Genomic DNA, 20,784 nt, shown 5'->3' with positions numbered 1-20,784 from the left:
ACGTTGAGACGAATGGATTTAAATAAAAACCTCGCACAAAGTTGAGGGCAACTTTGATAACCGGTCAGGGAATTTAATATTTATCTGGAGAGTTTTTCGAGGAGTGAGAATAAAAATGAACATGAAAAAAAAGAAAAAAGAAGCAGAGTTTAGAGGGAATAAATAAAAAAGAAGTTAGAGAAGCTATTGAAAAAAGTGCTGAATGCACGCGGGAATTTATAAATACTTGGCATGGGAAATTTTATCTTGGATTATGTAAGAGGACTCGCGGGATGTCTTAACAGTGCTATTTCAAATGCTCGAAAAATGTCCCGAGATGAGACATTGCCTACTCTGTCTTTGGTATATACTACAAGTGAAACTCGCACGTATATTTGCATTACAAACTATTCGGAACAAATACTCGTGCTTGAGAGTCCATGGTTCAGTTACTCACCGGAAGACCGGCAAATCTTAAGAGATAAATTTTATTTTACGTGCCTTGAGCTTTTCTTCAAGAGGCTTGGGTTTATATTCAAGAATATGTGAGTGGAAAAATCGGTTTTAAGCGGGGCAAAAATGGATTTTTCGGTGGGTTATTGATATTAAATATTTTACGGAAAAAAAAAGATTTTTTTTTTGCTTAATACTCTGAGACAGTAAAAAAAAAGTTTCTTTAATATTTTTCTAAGTTAAAAAATCAGTTTTATTTTTTTTTAAGCACGCAGAATTAATGAAAATCTTTAAAAAAAAATTCTTAGTTGAAAAAATAATTTTCTTTGCTCAACAAAGAATTTTTTCAAAGTTTTGTAAAAACTCAATTTTTAAATTATATTTATTTCAGATTTTATTTAACTTAAAATTTTTTTTTCGGTTTAAAATTATCTCTAAAATAATAATCTATTATATAAGTCGATTGTTTTTTGGGATTATTTAATTTATAACAAAAATTGAAGTAGAATAAAACGCACTGTATTGAAAAAAAATATAGCAAATCTGTCGGCATTTATTTAAAACAAATCACGGGATTTTAAAACCATTAAAGTGAGTAGACAGTAATCTCTTACTCAAAAGTTGTGTAAATCTCCTTCACTCTGTAAATTTATGGATTTTTTATTGAAATTTATATGTATATTTGTTTTCGGTTATATATCCTCGAAACAAATATTTATTACAGCTATTTGAATTATTTAAATTTTCTATTTGCATCAAATTCACTCAGATTAATCGTGTGTTTTTTTAATGCAAGAATAATTTTCTTATTTACATGAACATACTTTTATATTTACAAGCCTTTCAAGATTACTCTTAGCAATGCCTTGTTAAAATTTTTTTCCAAGCCCTTTAGGTCTCTCTATTTTATTTTTATTAACATTTTTTCCTACTTGGCTCCCCTATTTTATGTATTTTATTATGCCGCGCTTTTCTCATTAATTTATTCTCATCGAAAAATTTCCACTTGAAATATGGGTCGCCACACATTATCGCTAATTGAATTTTTCTTTAAAACTCTGTTACATTTGTATACTTTTTTTTTATTCATATTTGCTTTTAATTAATTATTCGCGAGAAAAAAGCAGCATTACCTCGAATTCGTGCCAAAGAAAATAAACAACACTTAATCGCGGTGTATGTATTATTTTTTTTACAGGAAAAAAAGTACAAAGAAATATTGAATTACAATTGATAAACAAAATTATTTCTAAGTTTTTTTTAAAATAAATAAATAAAATTTTGCTTTATTAAATAATGACTTTTGTTAAATTGCACTGTACTTTTTTAAATATTGACATTTTTTAAAATATAAGCTCATCCCGATGTTACACTCATCAAGAGCTTTCATTTGAGTACCCACATGCATTTTCATATATTTTTCATATATAAATATATATAAAATATATAAATATATGAAAAATTGATGTGGGTACTCAAATGAAAGGTCTCGATGGGTGTAATGTCGGGGTGAGCTTATATCTGCAAAAATGTCAATAGTTCACAAGATTAAAGGTCATTTCTAAATAATAAATAATATAAATAATTAAATTTTTATGATTAAAATCATCACAAACTCATTAAACCAAAGTACATAATTCGAAATTATTTTCAGTCACATAATAACTGTGGGTTGCTAGTTATTAATTAATATTAGTATTTTCCACTCAGCCCATGACTTCCGTCATTGTGGAAACTAATAAAAATTCACAATTACTTTCATCTGCACACTTTAATTAAGTGATATGAAGTTCATATGCTGAACCGATATTAATTATTTGTTTCAGATTGTTGTCATAAGCTCGCTGTTGATGCTCGATGGCGCGTGCTGGCACACAGCGCTGGAGAAATCCCGCCCCGGAGTAAGTATACGTATGTACAATATCACCCACACCATTTTAAAAATTATTGATGTGTCTAGAATATGCATCCCCCATGTATTGTTAGTATATGCATTTTATTATCAATATTATTATTATTATTATTATTATTATTATTATTATTATTATTATTATTATTATTATTATTATTATTATTATTTGTAGGTACAAAGTATGATGCATGAACTTTGTGTGTGTGTGTGTGTGTGTGTAGTAGAAAAAAGTAATTATAATCTCTGTCTCATCTTCTTGATTTTAATTTCACTACCGGCATCGCTTATAGAAAGCATGGTATAGGTTCGAGTCTCGTTTAATATTTTTTTAGGCACCCGGTACAGTTAGCCGCGTTGCCGGCAAACGTCAAGAGCAAAGTAGATAGAATATTGAGGCTGACAAAAAACCCAACAAAACCGAGTGTAAACTTCCCGTCTTCCTGCTCGATATTCCTGATTGAAAAGCGACACTCTCAATCCAATAACCCTGTCCTAAATATTTTCGATAGCAAAAAAGATCCCAGAAGTGCCTTATAAATTAACTAGCAACCTTGCAGTCACTACGTGACTGCCGTGACTTGTGAAATATAAATAAATAAAATTTTGCTTTATAAAATAATTACTTGTTTGACATTTTTTGAGATATAAGCTCATCCTGGTGTTACACTCATCAAGAGCTTTCATTTGAGTACCCACATGCATTTTCATATATTTTTCATATATACATATATATAATATATATAAATATATGAAAAATTGATGTGGGTACTCAAATGAAAGGTCTTGATGAGTGAAATGTCAGGGTGAGCTTATATTTTCGAAAATATTAATAGTTCACAAGATACAAGGTAATTTCCTGATTTTATGCGGAACAATATGAAAATTTAGGGTCAATTTAAAATTTAAAAATCGATATTCCATCTGAAGGATAAAAAATACGATAAATTGATAAGAAGTATTTTTATAGCGGCTTAAATTTTCTAAAAAAAATACTCTCTCATCATTTTTCGGTAAAATATATATTTTTCTTGAAATTAAAATTTAAAATTTATTTAAATAAATATTTTTATGCATTGTAAGAAATTTTCGGAATGATTTAAATTGTATTATCAAAAATTACCCACCAGTGTGTACTTAATTCAGAGCAGTAATTACACAACACATGGCTCCTAAATTAGCCTAACCAAATCCGTTAAATCGAGCGTAAAGTAAACATCCAAGTAATGCCCAACGACCTCAACATATTTTACTTCTATACCGTGAGTTCTTGTACACAAAACTTGTCCTCCCACGAAACGTGAAAACAATTTATTTTCCGGGAGTAATTCCGGCTTATCGATAAGCCGAAGTTTGGACAGCACTTTGGGGTGTCAGCGTCACGTCAGCGGTGGTTACTGTTTACTCGTGTCAACTGGAGTGAGGACTACAAGTACTCTGCTGGACTATATATAGTAATATAGCGAAGCATTATGTATTGTATTCAGCAGACTCGGCCAGTGGGCCAGTAGCGACTCCTATCCTGTATCCAGTATCGAGTGTAGTCATGTAGAGTCCGTTAACGTTCACTGGATCCGAGAACAAGGGAGAGTGAAACGCCGGAGAGGAACAGAACAACTAAACCAACAGAATAGAACATTCAACCAAACGTGCAAATACATGGTTATGTACACGCTGGAAAACTAATTACACATGCGTAGGTGTCGACCGAGTGACCGACAATAATCACATCCCAGTTAGTGGTTGCCATAGACCATCTTATATCTTCTGTTGTCATTGGCTATCGACCGAGTTCTAGATTATGACAAGAAATGTTTGTGATTTTGGTAAAGTAAGATGTAATAATGCTACTTTTTAATTTTTTGCTCCGATCAATGCATCATTTTAAATTTATTTAAAAAAATAATCAATATGCTGCTAATTCAATTGATTTGGTAGATTTTATGTTTATGGAAAAAATCGTTTTGTACAATTTATTGAAATACATACGGAAAAAATTAACTATAAAAAATTATCGTCAATTTTAAAGGTTCAAGAAACTGTTCTGAAAAAAAAAAAAAAATTAAGCTTGTTACCGTATTGTGCTCCTTTATCACAGATTTTGTGTGATATTTTGTGGAGAAATCAAGAATCCTGATACCATATTAAATAGTACACAGAAAAAAAAATTAATTTGAATGAAGAAAAAAATTCTAAAACCAAGAAAATAATTTTAAAAAGTTTAATTGTCTTGAATCAAGAAGAAAAATTTTTGAATCAAGTAAAATTTACTTAAACCTCAAAAAATTTCTTAGGTTAAGAATTTTTCCATTCAATTTAAGAAAATTAAATTCTTCAAAAATATTTACTTGATTCAAGTTGATTTTTTTTTGTACTATAAATTTAAATTACGCGCTCTAATTCTAGACGAAAAAAAAATTCAAAACTCTCGATAAATTTATTTTTAACGATTATTATATATTAATTTAATTTTTATTGCACTCTTTACAAGGTTTTTAGGCCAAAATTTTGATTTTAACTGTATCTAAAAATTTATTAAGAACTTAAATATTTTCTTAAAAAATCTACAATTTTATTCAATTACTAAAAATTTCAAAAAATCAGTCAGAATTACCAGAAATCTAGCAAACGCTTGAAAAAAATTTCTTGGATCAGTTACTATCTTCCTGAAATAATTGCAAAGTTCCATAAAAATTTAAAAGCTGGAAATAAATTTCCTTATTTATCGAAAAGCGATAACTTTTAATGGAAATAAAGTTTTTGGCACTCAATCACGTGAGAATGGTCGATGGGAAGACGTATAACCAATGATGATGATGCACGATGATGCATCAAGCACTGCAGGGTGCACAGGATACATTCTAGTGTCTAGGTGTGCATCATATTAAATGATATGAAGTATGAAGTAAAGCAAAGCAAAGCAGGCGGTAGACGAGGAAAGAGATGTCTCGACTAGAGTGTAGTGGATGGGCAAGAGTAGAGAGCAGAGAGAATGTAGCCAGACGTAGAAGGCAGAATGTAGACTGTAGACGCACGGATAGGAGCCAAAAAACCGATCGATACCGACGTAACGACGCGCGTCGTAGTCGAGTCCCCATGCTAGTAATTTCCTCCAAGACCTTGCTCTTCATTTCGCCGCTTACCCTCTTGCTCTGCTATATCTGAAAATTCTGCTCCGGATACTGTAGTATACAGAATTAGGAGTAAAGCATGCCCCGAGAGGGTGAGGGGAAGCAACTGCAAGGTCCGATGGAAGTAACTGCTTGATGGAGGTTACAAGCTGGAGGATGAAGGAGTCTTCGTTGCCAAGACACGTACCCAAGTGTGTCTGGGCTGTCTACCTTCCGATCCAAAATCCAGAGAGTGTAATCGTATTTGATTTCCATTTTCAACGTCTGTGTTATCCCTCGGGTAAAGTTCAGGCGCTTTGAGTATTGACGGGCTCTGATGCTTGATCTGCAGCTAACGCTGCTGAGGTGATGCCGATGCTGATGCTGGCAAAGGTGGCACCGAAAATAGTGCTGGTTCACCAGCAGAACATTGATGTCAAGTCTTGGAGATTTTGAAATTTTTTTGAGATATCTCAATAGCTATCAAGTCGGACTAATTCACGGGAAATCTAATCTAGATTAGAGTTCATTGACTCTAAAATTAAAAAAAATTTGATATCAAGAATATCAATACATATTTTTATTGTAATAAACAGACGAGTGGCTTCAATTGTAAACAGAAGAAAAATGAACTTTAATCTAGTAAATAAATTTGAAGAACTAAAATTAATTTTAGAATTAAAAATCTGAGTTAATTTTACCTGATTCAAGAATTTTTCGTCTTGATTCAAGTTAATTTTTTTTTTTTTTTTTTTTTTTTTGCATGAATTAAAAATTATTTTAATCAATTTTTCAGCCAAAAAAGTACATTGTTAAAGATTTCAAAAAAAGTATTTATTTTTCTCAATGCATAGCGATATTCGTAAAAATAATCAGAACTGCTTCTTAGGGCCTCAACATGAAGATCTGTTAAAAATTCATTTTTTAAAATTGAGGTAAAATTAAAAACTTGCTCATTTTTGGTGCCAGGAGAAAAGATCTGCAATTACGTACAGGAGAGAAAAAAATTTAAAAAAAAGGCTGGTAAATTTTTAAAGGTTTTGAAAGCAACCTTTTAATTTACTATGCAATTATATTGATGTTCGGGTATTTTGTTACCTAGTTTTTGGACACAGCAATTTTTAAGCTAAAAATACAACAGACAAGAGGCTCAAACAAAAATAGAACAAAATAGCAGCCTAAAAAAGAGTTTTTCACCCAGTTCTTGGACTGACACACTTATTACTGGAATGATCATGCCAGCTAAACCACCTAGACTTTTGAAATGCCAGAGCTAGGAAATTGATGATTGAAAAAAATGGTTCGGGGGTATAGAGCAAAGGAGAAAATAGCTGGATGTCTTTTTTTGCGTTTTCCTATCGATTACACGTCAGTTGTAAGCCGGAGTGAGGCTGCCACGTCAAATGCGTTTCATCATCGAAGAGATTACCCTCGGGAAAGGAGAATTCCTCTTCGCTCACGGTGGATGCTTCCTCGAGCTGTAGCATCTCTAGCAAGACTGGCATCCCGCGTCACTCGTGTTATCTGTCGGAATACATTTTACTTGGTAATGCTCCTGTTCCTGTTTTTTTTTTTTTTTTTTTTTTTTCCGTTTTATCTGGCAATAAATATTTTTTATGGGTTGTAAAAAATAGAATAAGTAAATGAAAATGTGAGCGAAATGTCGGGGCGAATCCGATCGAACAGTAATATTCAATTCGCACATCCAATCGAATTATTCGTAATAGCGTGTTAGGGAAAACCGACGAAATTCTTCAATTTTTCAATTTTAAACTTCGAATAATAAACTTTTCTGATGGATTTATTAGCCTCTATCATTTCCGTCTGATGGTCTGATAAGCAATTAGATTTTTCATGTGGATTATATAATCATGAAAGCTTTTGCTAACTAAACTTTCAAAACTTTATCAAGGATACTTAATTGCTTCACGTATAGACGTCTGCTTCATTCAATTAATAATTTATCATTACTTTGCGATCAGCCAGCCATTATTGTCACGCGACGTGACAATTACCCAATTATCGTCCGTGATTATCTAGCTGCATTGAAAAAAAATAAAAAAATAATTTATAGAAGAAAAATTTTTATTTTGCTTTGATAAATTTTTTTTACCAATTAAAATGTTAATGGATGATTATTAAAATTTTTTGTATTAATTTGAGCAATTTTTTAAGCTTTATAAGAGTGATAAAAATTTTTGAACAGTGAAAAAAAATTAATAAATTTAATAAATATTATTTTATTTAATTAATTCGATAAATTCAAAAAAAAAATTTTTTTCTATTCAAATTTTGACCAAAAAAATTTTTTTTAAACTAATAAAAAAATTTTGGAAGAAAATGAAATTATTTTCCGTTTTGAAGGATTAATTTTTGTTTAATAAATAATTTATGTTTTCAATTAAAAAAATTTTGGATCAAGACAACAAATTTTTTTCAAAGTAATTTTGTCTTTAGATCAAGAATATTCTTTATAAATTATTTTTTTCTTTAAAAAATTAAATCCGTTTAAAAAATAAATTTTTCTTTAATCAAACTCATTCTGCGTATCGAAATTTCAACAAAAGAAACAAAAAATCCAAATTATCCTTTCGCTAATAAAGACATGTATTTCTTGAAAGAGGAGGTGAGACAAAATGAATTGGATTTCCCCCTGCAAAAGCCATCGATTCAGTAAAAGTATTGAAGAAAAGTAAAAAATTCTTAATCAGAAATTTACTTTATGATGAGTTGCAGTATATAACTATAGTGATAAAAGTACACTCAAACTCATTCATTTATCCTCAGCGTTTTAATCCATCCTCGAAGCTGTCTCTTCTCTGCGTTTGTGAGCTCTCTAAAAATCTTTAATTTTTCTTTTCCGTGACGTCTATGAGCGAGAATAAAATACATATTTTTAGCTTTGACGATAATGATAAAGAGAAGTTTAAGCCGAACGAGATAGCCAGACCGAGAGGATTTACTTTACTTGGCATATTTTTCTATCAAAGAAATCTTCAACTCTCTAGGACGAGACCAGCCAACCCGTTGAAAAATAATAAAAAGCCTCTATAGATAATATACATTTTAAAATCTATCTATTCAACTATCTGCAATACTCCTTCGTACTTTTGTATCCACTTGACCGTACTAATCGATAGATCCTCGATTATTCCCAAGGATTGTGATGATTTTTATTCATCATTATCCGCACATAAGATCCGAATCATCGCAAATTCAATGGAAAAACAGCTTCTATCTCTGTTTCTATTCTATCGATGGAAATAATAGAGCTTGTACCTGTATTGCCGGCTCTACACATCAGACTAGACCTTAGAGATAGGAACTATCAGTGAGGATCAACCAATTGCGCGAGTTTTCGTTAACGAACCCCAGCCGGGAAATATATGCCCACAAGTGTAATGAACGCTTCTGATGAAGCACCGAGTTGAGGATGGATGGCTTCGGAGATGATTGGTTCGTTCGACTTGCCATGAGTATGGATCTTCGGGTTTTCATGTTTGATAAATTAAAAGTAATAGAACGAGGTAACGTCTCTATGTCTATATACACTTTATCTCCATGAAAACCGGAGAAAATATTACATTTTTGTTAGAAATGTAAGTTAAATTTAATGAATCTAATTTGCAATTTTATTTTTTATAATTTTTTGAAGTTCAATTAAAAAATAAAAATAAAATTGCGTAAGTGGAGATTCGAACCCGGATCCTCGCGTTAAAAATCGAGTTTTTTGTCGCCTGGGTCCATAACCTGTAGAATTAATAAAATAACTCCCAATATAAAAATTTTTAAGCATCTTTTAACAAATTTTTATTTATTCAAGCTTGCATTTATACTAAATTAAAATTAATAGGTTCATTAAAAATAATAATTTAATTTTTTTTAAATTCAGTCAAATTTTTGGATTAAAATAGTGATTTAAAAATAAAAATGAGGTTGAACGGGATTCGAACACGGATCCTTTCATTGACAGACAATTTTTTTGTCGCCTGTGCCCATAACCTGTTAAATCTATAAAATCTCAAACTTCAGCGTGTTCTAGAAGATTTAATCAATCTTTCAGAAAATTTCAACACTTATAAATAAAATTCCAGTAAATTAGAGATTCTCAGCCTGCATATAGCCGGATAGCAACTCGGGCGAGTGAGGACGAACGATGAAGAGGAGGAATCTAATTCGACACGGCGTAACCGAGTTTGCTAAACCGATTGACCCGGGTAACCATGAGAGGTCTCGATCATTACGCCGGGCATACCTACAGCGTTAATGAAGTGACCCAGAAAGTCCGTGCCGGTCGTTCCCGGAGGTGGATGTCCAATTCGATTAGCCGGCAGCTGCCTTTCCACCATTTTTTAATATTCTATTTTATTTTATTTTATTTTTACTTTTATTATTTTGACCTTTTTTATCGAGCCGTGACCCGGCGAGCCTTACTCGTCTTCTTCACCCACATTACGGGCTTAACCAGGGTTGAAGTCCGTCCTCGCCCCATCCTACCTGTGGTGTGCTCGTAAAATGTTGCAATAACGAGCTCGCTCTTCCCCGTCTCGGTTTATCCGCACAATTATTTATAGCGATTAAACTCCTAACGGAGTGCCCAAGAGAGACGTGCAAGGAGAGGAGGTTAAGTTAGGTTGTAGGTTGCCTTTTCTGAGGAGATAAAGATAGTGTAATAAATAGAAAGTAGATGGACGCGCTGTGGATAGTGAAGAGTCTAATGGGAAGTTGAATTAGATTTAGCGTCAGCGTAATTATAATTAGTAATTGCAATTATAAATATTATTCATAGTGCAGTTGTAATTAGTCATTTGTAATTAGTATGATGTGTGTTAAATGTTGAATGTTTAGGAATTTTTTTTTATAATCCAGATATTTTTTAATTAGTGAAAAAATATTGGAAATAATTTAGTATAATTTTTTATTTTTTCTATAAATTTTTACAACATTTTTAATATTTTTTTTTTAAATCGACATTATTAAGAGAATAAAAAAAATTTTATCTCCAAGATAGTCATATGATAAAATCAGGAAATTACCTTGTATCTTGTGAAATATTAATATTTTTAAAGATATAAGCTCATTCCGACATTACACTCATCGAGACCTTTCATTTGAGTACCCACATCAATTTTTCATATATTTTATATATTTATATAAATGAATATATGAAAAATATATCAAAAATGCATGTGGGTACTCAAATGAAAGCTCTTGATGAGTGTAACACCAGAATGAGCTTATATCTCAAAAAATGTCAATTGTTAAGAAAGTACTGTGCAATTTAACAAAATTCATTATTTTATGAAGCAAAATTTTATTTATTTACTAACTATATTCATTAAATTGACTATATATTTTATACTGAGAGAAGAAATAATATTTAAAAAAATTCTATACAATTAAAAAAAAAATATTTTTATTTTATAATTTAATAATTATTCAAAAAAATATTTTTTTGCCCTTCTATGTGCGTATAATTCTTTAATTTGTGATTGTTAAATTATAATTGCAATAAAATTAAAAAAAAAAAAATTGTAATAAAAATAAAAAAACGAAGTAACTATAGAGAAGAATTGCAAAAATTTTGTTCCAGAGGTGACGATGTTCAACGATCGATCGAGTTGCTGGACAAGGTGCTCTCTGAATACGACGAGCACAGCAGTATCGAGATCGAGGCTCCTGGAGACGAGACCGGCGAACTCGAGGAAGGTAGCAGCGCCTCGGGCGTCGGTGAAGCCGTTGATGAGGCCGACGCCGACGCCGATGGGCAGGTTGGAGGACGTGACAGCAGTACTGAGCCCAGTATTGGTCTCACTCCCGAGGACGAGAGCCCTTCTTTAGGTACGCTTCACTAAATACTCTCCATACGTCTGTACATATATATCTACACATGTAGAATAGAATAAAGTAGAGAAGAGAAGAGAAGAAACTCTATCTCTTCTCTTTGAAAGCTGTTTATTCAGCTCGCTCCTATTCTCGGATCAGAGTTTAATTCTGTATCCGTTAAAATGGAAATTAGTAATGTATAATGTAAAAAAGGAAAATAAGAGAAAAAAAGAAAATGAATAAAAAATATTACACAGAACTTGATTGCTCGAGAATAACGGAAGCGAATGTTTAGACAAGAATGTCGGGAGGAGTAGCCACTGTATTTAAGTGAGCGGTTTGTCATTTTTTAATTAAGCTTTTGTTGTTAAAGGATAAAGATTATTTTAGTGAATTTAATTTAAATAAAAATTTATTTTATTAATATATGTTGAAGGATTAAAAATGAATATTTTATTTATAAAAATTTATATTTATTAGCAAACTTTAAGCCAATTTTTGTATTTTTTTTTTTTTTTTTTTTTTTAAATTAATAATTCAAAAACATTAAAAATTTATTTTAGAATATTAAAAAAAAATTTTTTTTAATTTATATTTTTTAAAATATATTTTTAAATTGTTTAATTAAAATATATCCGAAAATTGGCGAAAAGATATTAAAAATATGTATTTTATATAATTTTAAAAATTTTATAAATATATTTTTAATATTTCAATACATATTATTAAAATAAAAAATTTTTATAAGCTCTATTTTGTAAATATTAGTTTTATAAAACTTCTTAGACTTTAAAATTGACAAAGAAAATTAGTAAGGATTAAAATAATGAATAAATCATTTTAAATTATAAATTTTCCAGATTGACGAAATTTACAAGTTTAATTTTAATGTTTTTATTCAACTACTTTTGTCTGACACTTCCACCAAATTTTCTTCAGATTATTTGAATAATAAAAAGTGTTATTAGAAATTTTTTAAAGTGAAAAAAAAAAAAGCAAAAAATCTGAATAATTCTAAATTTTCAGTATTTCAGTTAAAACATAAAATTCTTTCCTTAAAATCAATAAATTGATATAAAAAATGTAGAAATAATTAAAATATTTATCCATAAATAAATAAATATCCCGTTTTGAAACTTGGGTCATCGAAAAGCAATTAAACTTTCATAAGTTACAATAAATACAAAATCAATAGTATTTATTCTTCCATTTATACTGAATCAAAAAAAAAAAAAGAATTCTGAATATTTAAAACATTGCAAAATTTTTTGCAATCATAAAAAAAATTACTAATATACATTTAATGTATTTATTTATTTTAAACAATACACTGAATCATGAACAATACACTGAATTATTTAATAAAAATAATGAAATAAAAAAAAATAATAATTTAATTTAAAAAAAAAAAATGTTAAATTAATAAAAAAAAAAAAAAAAAAAAAAAAAAATTGTTAAATTAATATATTATTTATTTTATAGGACACCAGTCCGAAGACGACGGTTACATGAGTATGAATGGACGTAAAGCGAAAATGGCATTAGTCGCATTGCGTCCGGTACCGGATTGTCCGGAGCCACAAGAGTCGTCAGCTAATAATGCACCGTCATCCCTTGAATTTCCACCCCCGCCAGAAGAAGCTGAGCGTATTATCTCGACGCTGTTACCCATGTAAGTATAACAATGTCTTCCGGTACAATACCGTACATTAGTAAGTAAATAGTAAATAGTAGATGGATAGATAGATGGATATTATATATGTATGTGTATTCAGATCTCAACTTTTACTCTATCCTCCCCCTAGTAATATAACTAGAGCAAACACGCGTCGCATAATCTCTGGGGTTAGAGGGCTAAAGCCCATCTAGCAAAACGTCTCAGTTTCTGTTGTTCTTTCACGCTCTTGTTGTGTAACTTGTAGATGTGATGAAGAAATGGAATTGTACTGTAAAAATAAAATGTCTGACTACGCACATATATGTATGAGTGTGTTATTAATTACGTAGTATTATATTAGTACAGTAATAGTTATAGTTTTAGTTGTTGAGTATAATAATAAAGATAAAGATAAAAGAAGAAAAGAAGAAAGAAGTATCGATTTTGTTGATGGCTGTTTCTTGTTTCAGAGTCTCGCCGAGCGACTCGTCTAAGAGAAGAAGCACAGGCGGCAAGTCTGGGAGACGTGGCGACAAACAGACGGAAGAGATGACGAGATCGCGTCATCGGGGACACACTGTCACAAGTCAGACAACTCTGGTAATACTAATAATAAGTGATTTAAATTTATGGCCACGATTAATCAACGGTAAACTTCCTCGCGTTTAGTTAAAGTTATTTTACGTTGAGATACTAGAGACTTGGAATGAGTGTTTTATAGAATTATAGGTCACTTTTTGTTCATTCACTTTTCAAACCCATTATTTAGTATTACCAAGTTTTTTTATTTTTATTTATGGAATATTTCTTCTTTTTGTAAATGATATTTTAATTTTATTGGTTACTTTGATTGATTGGTTCGGAAAAATTCTCAACGATAAGGAGAATTTTATACGATGAGAAAAAATTGTAATTTATAAAAATATTATTTTTAAAAATTAAAAGATTCAAAAAATAATTTTTATTATTGTAAAAAATTTTTGGTAAATATTTGTTAAAGTAAAATTTTTTAAAAATTATTTTTAATTTTTTTTATCATTAATTTTTAATGTTCGAAAATTTTAAAATTAATCTTACTAAAATAATGTTAAAAGAATTAATAAAAAAAAAATAAATACATGTCAAATTAATAATAAAATAAAATAACAATTTATTTTAAAAAGAAGCGAGTCAAAAAGCTTGATAGTTAATCAAACTCTTTTATGTAAACTTTTTTAATTATATTTAAGTAACTGATTATTTTCATTACTCGTAAGCGCTCAAGGCATGAATAAGGATTAACCTTATCAAACTTTTTATCTTTTTACTGGCTCTTTCTTTTTAATTTCTTCTCTTGGATTATCCTATCTCATGCATACGTTTTTGACTTTCCAGCCGAAAACCCGACGCAGAAAGCTGTACGGTCTGTGGGACAGGACGACGAATGCCTCTCTGGAGACGCGTCGGAACTCGACTTCAGGGAAATTTGCGAGCCTGCCGTACGACGTGCAGGTGTCCTGTGACTGGATCCTGGAGTCGAAAACTCAGAGTAAAAATTCGCAAGAAAAACACCGGGAGAGCGCGAGCAGACGGAGACGAGTGCGATCAACGAATGTGGAAGCGGACAAGGACAAGGAGAATGTTCAGCAAATATCCTGCAATAATGATCATAGCCAGGGTAAATTAGCGGAGACTGTGGTGGATTCTAGTCGAGATGAACCAGATAACAATGTTAGCCGTAAAGAGGAGGCGGAAGCCTTGAAGGATGATGATGAAGAAGAGGAAGACGTCGAGGAAGTTGAGGAAGACGAGATTGATGAGGATGAACTTGAGGATGAGGACGAGGAGGAGCCACCGAGAGCCGGGGATGACAGAGACGAGGAACTGAGGGGCGAGAGGAATCACTCGGATTCGAGCTGTGATGGACGGTTCTCACGTCGCAGGAGAAGAAAAAGAAAAGTCGGTATGGATCGAGGTGTCTCCGAGTCGGAATCCGAGAGATTTTCAATGCCACGATCCAGTTCCGTCAGCGTTGAGCGTTTTTCAATGCGCGCAAATTGTGATTCCTCGGATTTTTCACGAGCCAACTCGACGTCGAACGAACGGTTTCATTCAGACTTTTCGCTGGCTGTCGCTAGCGCCAGCTCTAACGACCGCATGTCCATACCGACATCCGACCCTTTTTCTGTTCGCAATCTTGACTTTGCGGTGTCAGCGTTTTCTTTTGGTCGAGCAGACTCTTGCGACGAAAGATTTTCGGATGTTTACTCGACGAGAAACTCGGATTTTTCGACGAGAAACTCGATAGACTTCAGAACCCAGTCCGAGGAGGAGGAGAGGTTCTCTGATGATTCACTCGAGGAGATGTTGAGATCAGCTGTGCCTCAGCCACCGCCGATGCCTCCGTCGCCTGAAAGCCAGCCTGTTGTATCCAAGAGGCACTCCATCGCTTGGGAAGTGTCTCTTGAGGAAGATCCGCTCTATGCTCCTGGCAGCACTAAAGTTGTCGGGAGAAGACGACGACGTAGCAGCGATGTATCTAGTACGTTTTATTTTATATTATCTGTTATAAACTGTATCAACTGCTTTCATTAGTGCTGCTACCTATTGCATGTCAAGTTAAAGACCCTGCACTTGATCACTGTTGAGTAGGAATTTTTTTATTAAAAAATTTTTCTCATGTTATTTTTCTATACGCACTTAGAATTTTAAAATTAATTTTTTTTTCTTTATTTTTGTAATGTAGGTGTATTTAATTATTTATATAAAAAATTTAATATCAATTAGACAATTATTTTTTTAGTTATAAACATATTTGGAAAGCTGTCTCGGGTTCAGGTATTTTTTTTAATTACTAAAAAAATTTTTCAAATTTTTAAAAATAATTTAAAGCTAAAATTTTGCAATAAAAAAAATTTTTCGATTAGATAAAATTTATTTAAACTTAGAATAAATTTTTTAATTAATTTTCTAATTAGTTAATTATCAATATTTTAGGTGCACAAAATTCCTCAAAATTTTAATGTTAAAATAAAAAATAATAAAATAATTCCCGATAATTGATCAAGTCCGGATCTCTACCCTGCATACTGCTATAATTGAACCTCAACATATATATTAACCATCAATAACTTTTTTAGGCGTCGGCTCAGCGTCGAAACTCCGGGATCTAGATTACGACTGGCAAGAACCTCATCGACGCTCGACAACAGACGATGATCTGATCTCGCCGTATTCACCAGACTCATCAACTAACGAGCTGGATCACCCGGTGTCTGGAAAGCGAGATCGCGATTACCCAACGAAAAATGGGACGTACGTAATACGCGGCCGGACGCGAAAAAGAGAACGCAAGCCTTTGATCACGTCTAGTGTATCGCCGACGAGAAATACTAAAGCGGATTCAACAGAAACCACAAACGTTACAAAACGCTACTCGAATACTTTCGACGATATAAAGAGTCTGCTGCGCGAAGGGAGATTGGAGGGCCTGAATGAGCCGCCCCCAGACTTTGTACCCCCAGTACCGCCAGACCTCGTCCGAGTGCTCTCTCTTCCAGCTTTTGACGAGGTTGATGATGCTGATAAAACATCTGTATCCAAGTCTGCAAATACTAAAACAGTACCAACAAAGACAAAGCTAACAAGTGAGCACCCGAACCCGCTTCCGAGGCACCGGAACAACGACTACCTCTCCTCGACATCTTCCTCGCCGTCACCGCCGCCTCCAGCACCGTCTCCACGCGGTGACAAGAATTCTAAAAATTCAAACTACAATTCCAATCATCAAGAAGCCAACGCTGATCATCATCTTCAATCAATTCTTCCTAAATCCAAGTGCAATGGTGTCAGTGCACGAGGATTGCTTCCTACCTCCAAAAGCTTGGACATTCACGCTACCAGTTGCTCCACCGGCCACGACAACGATAATAAACTCAAATCCTCTGGTAAAAAGTCCTCCACTAGCAGAAAATCCAACCAGTCGAAGATTCCGGTGAATGTACTGATTGAAGATCAAATTGTCAAGAAGGCTCTCAATGAAAATCGCAGACAATTGGAGAAAGTTAGCGACGCTATTAAAGAACTGGAGAGTGTCAGGAATAGCGAGTCTTTTGTTGCGGGCAAGATTTCTAAAAAATTTAAGGAGAATTCTAAGAAATCCAGGGCCAGCAGAAATGAGGTCGAGTCCGACTCTGAAAATGTCAATGAGACTTCCAGAGAAGACGAGGACTGTGATCTCGGATGCAGCACTGAGTATGATCACAGGAGGAAACCTAATGACGCGATCAACGAACTCGTGTATTCTTCCGGTCGGCGAATCGGGCAAAACGATATCGACAGTCTGGCTAAAAATGATCAAAGGCAAATTGAAAATGTGATTGATGCTATTCTTGAGGACTCGAAAAATCCAGACTTTCAGGTATGGATTTTTGTTTGTACCTTTCAAAGCTTTTTTTTTTTTTTTTTTTTTTTTTTTTTTTTTTAAATCAAAGTTCAGTATAGTGACGTAAAGGATAAATCTAGTGAACATTATTAATTCTAAAAACAATTGATAAAATAAATCAATTAATAATTTAAAAATAAAACAAACTTAAATTTTATCTACCCAATTTCTGTAAAGTTGTAAATAGTAAAAAAATGATATGTCATAAAGAAATTTCTCTTCTTACCTATGTACTCTGGTACACACATTTTTATTTTTAAATTCTGTCGGGTATTGAATATTGACTATTGTATTTTATTTTATTTTATTGTATAACTAAACATATTGACTGTTATAGGTCAGTGTCGAAGTGCTGGAATTCCCACCGCTTCCACCATCCCCAGTAGAAGAGGCTGATGAAGAGAGCTTGGATGTAAATGTTGCTCCTGTCAGTGTATCAACCCACTACGGATCACACCGCGCAATGAGTCGTCAGCCAACGCGGACGATAGAGTACAGACCACGAGTGCCGCCTCATAGAGTGCCTACTATTGACATGAAGGATCATCGATCCTCATTGGACACTACTAGGTCAATGGATGCTGGATACTCTCGCAGCAGAAGAACTCCAAATGCTCCATCCAACTCAAGACGTGACGTGAGTGCTCTTGATCTTTTTTTTTTTTTCACCGATAAATCCATCCTAAATTTTAGTTCAATCAAACAAACTTTTTTTTTTTTTTACAGTCCGTAAATATTATACGTCTGGACACTTGTGTGACGTTTTTTTAATCATCAAGGAATGGAAGTTAGATAATTAAGTTAAATTGCTAGGAAAATTTTTTATTAACTTACCTTTGATAGTTTTAAAGTTATAATAGAGATCATAATTTACAAGTTCATTCATTTGAATTTTTTAATTTAAATTCTTTTGGTCTTTTAATTATTAGACTTATTTTTATGAATATTTAAGTTAGTTTTAATTTTATTAAAAAAAAATTAATTTCTTCTTTTAATTTTTTTATGTTTAATAAAATCAAAATTTGTGATTAATTGAGATTTACATTTTTTTTAGACAAAAGAGAATTTAATAATGAAAAAAAAAAAAAAAAAAAAATCCTCAGAATGGACGAGTAAAAATTAATGAAAATTAAGTTAGCCGACATGTAAAAATTTTTAGAATTTTTTTTTTTATTGAAAAATAATTTAAAAAAAAAATAAAAGAAAAAATTTCACATGTAGAAAATTTTAAAAATTACACATGCAATTTTTTTATTTTAATTTAATAAATGAAAAAAAATTAAAAACGTCGGCTAACTTTATTATTATTAAGAATTAGTGAATTTAAAAGGGAAAAATAAAATTAATTGAATTATTAATTTAAAACTTAATTATTTAAATAATTTAAGACTAAGAAGAGTAGTATATTATTTTAATGTAAATTACTTGAACAAAAAATAGCTTCCATTTCTTGCTATCATAAAAAAGATAAACACACCTTTGCTTACATAAGAAAAAAAAAAAAAAAAAAAAAAAAGGAAATATTGAAAGAAAAATAAATAATTTCAGGTGCCAGTGGAACGTCGCACGCTACCAACCGATTTACCAGGTCCCTCACGAAGACGTACCACAACGAAACAGTCTCCATCAGGCGATACTGCAATGGGAACACCGATTATGGGGACAATAGCACCTCCGGGAAATTCAGGTATGCAAACGTCATGCTCGCTTCCTGAAACACCGGTGTTTGCTCGAGGAAGCGATATTCCCCGCACGCCTCAGCATACTTCAGGCAACACATTATCAACAACGACCTCGACAATGTCTACGGCTGCGACCCAGCCGCGAAGACAGCCCGGCTGGTACGCGCCAACAACTGCTACAACCGGAGGGTATTTATCTTTCCAATAAAAAAAAAAAAAATTTTTTTTTAATTGATATTAATCTCCAAAAATTTCGCAGGTACCGACGCAACAATCCAGGCCTAGAGCAGGCGATAATCGGGACAGAGCTGCTCCGTCTGGCAGGTGGACCAAACCGTGGGTGGTACCCGACTCGTCGAGGAGCGAACCAGCCGCGACCTGCCTCGATCGAGCACCTGGAGCGTTTGAACAGTGCCTACGAGTCCCGACTGCCCACCGCCGGGGAGCAGAGGAAGCCGCTGACTTTGCCCACCAACATAACGCCCAACAAATACTTCGGTCAAAGTAAGCACAGCTCTGCCACTTCCGGCACTCGCGAGGCACTTCGGAGAGTCACTAGCTTGCTCATCAAGAAAGGTAAGTGCCGGGCTTTGCTACACCTCCCGTCTCCACCGACTCCTTTATTTCCACCCCGATCCCAGGTAATCCAATTTATATTAAGCTGTACAGTGTAAGCTCAAGCTCTAGCTAAAAAAAAAACCGCTTTTAAATATTTTCCCTCTTTGTGCTTCATTATTAATTGTAGGTACTCGTTCGTTATTAATTATTGTAGATTATTAGATGTAAATTACTTCACAAGTTAATTTTTTTAATCATTGTTTTTTTTTTTTTTTTTATTTTAAAAAATGATGTTCAAAATTTTATTATTATTTTATCTAAAAATTTTTTATTAATTTATTTTTTATTTAAAGAAGATGATGTTCAAATTTTTATTAATTATTTTATCTAAAAATTTTTTATTTAAGGAATATGATGTTTAAATTTTTTTTATAAATTATTCAATTTTTTGATCTGAAATATTTTTTATTAATTTATTTAAAGAAGATAATGTTCAAATTTTTTATAAATTAGTTAATTATTTGATTTGAAATATTTTTTATTAATTAATTAAAAGAAGATGATATTCAAAATTTTTTAATTATTTGATTTAAAATTTTTTGATAAATTTTGTATTAAATTTATAAAAAATAAAAATTTACCTGAGAAGTTAATTTACATTTAAATATTATAATTTTTTAATTTATATTTTTGGTAATTAAAAAAATCCTAGACCAATGTTGATTTGCATTTAGATATTCCGTTGATTGGATTTAGATGTGTAGAGATTGTTCCAGTAGCTGCATGAGCTTAACTACCAATAGCAACCCGGTGCCTTTGGTGACTAAAGGGCACAAAGGGCTTTGGATCGATGTCGAATGTCAAGACCCACAATACACGCTATTTTCCCGTATACGTACCGGGTTCATTTAAAGTTTTAAATTCACCAAAGAGAAGCTATTTCTTGGCCCGTAGACTGGCTCCATCTGCCGGATATCTCCATTGAAGATCTCCATCAGCAGCTGAAACTACTTACACCCATGCGACATACAAATGGAATTACACATACGTCCACCCATCGATGCATTGAGAGTGGGCTCTGTTATGTATGAGAAGACGACCTTGAAAGCACGATAGAGAGGACAAGGCCTCTACTCAAAGCTTGCTCTTGGATTATACACTTTATCTTCTAAGACGCAAGGCGTCTG

The 20,784-nt window shown here is 32.4% G+C and overlaps 1 protein-coding gene across 4 annotated transcripts in view; it reads left to right on the top strand.

The window, feature by feature from the left end:
• LOC141524952 (uncharacterized) overlaps window positions 1-20,784 on the top strand; it is a 61,893-nt gene that overhangs the window by 23,627 nt on the left and 17,482 nt on the right. For 2 of the 4 annotated variants that reach the window (XM_074239165.1, XM_074239176.1), the window contains 9 exons: window positions 2,259-2,333; window positions 11,045-11,292; window positions 12,760-12,949; window positions 13,405-13,534; window positions 14,309-15,455; window positions 16,054-17,333; window positions 17,695-17,994; window positions 18,906-19,228; window positions 19,299-19,615. In XM_074239165.1, the coding sequence (XP_074095266.1) occupies window positions 2,290-2,333; window positions 11,045-11,292; window positions 12,760-12,949; window positions 13,405-13,534; window positions 14,309-15,455; window positions 16,054-17,333; window positions 17,695-17,994; window positions 18,906-19,228; window positions 19,299-19,615 (3,979 nt within the window). In that variant the 5' untranslated portion in view covers window positions 2,259-2,289. Of the gene's footprint in view, window positions 1-2,258; window positions 2,344-11,044; window positions 11,293-12,759; window positions 12,950-13,404; window positions 13,535-14,308; window positions 15,456-16,053; window positions 17,334-17,694; window positions 17,995-18,905; window positions 19,229-19,298; window positions 19,616-20,784 lie in introns of all 4 variants that reach the window. The other 2 variants (XM_074239156.1, XM_074239149.1) reach the window with 2 other exon arrangements.

This window comes from Cotesia typhae, unplaced genomic scaffold, assembly GCF_013202065.1.
Source record: "Cotesia typhae breed Kobodo isofemale line unplaced genomic scaffold, CoteBio_Ctyphae contig_11, whole genome shotgun sequence".
NCBI classification, from domain to species: domain Eukaryota; kingdom Metazoa; phylum Arthropoda; class Insecta; order Hymenoptera; family Braconidae; genus Cotesia; species Cotesia typhae.
This window is presented reverse-complemented; position numbering and strand designations above follow the sequence as displayed.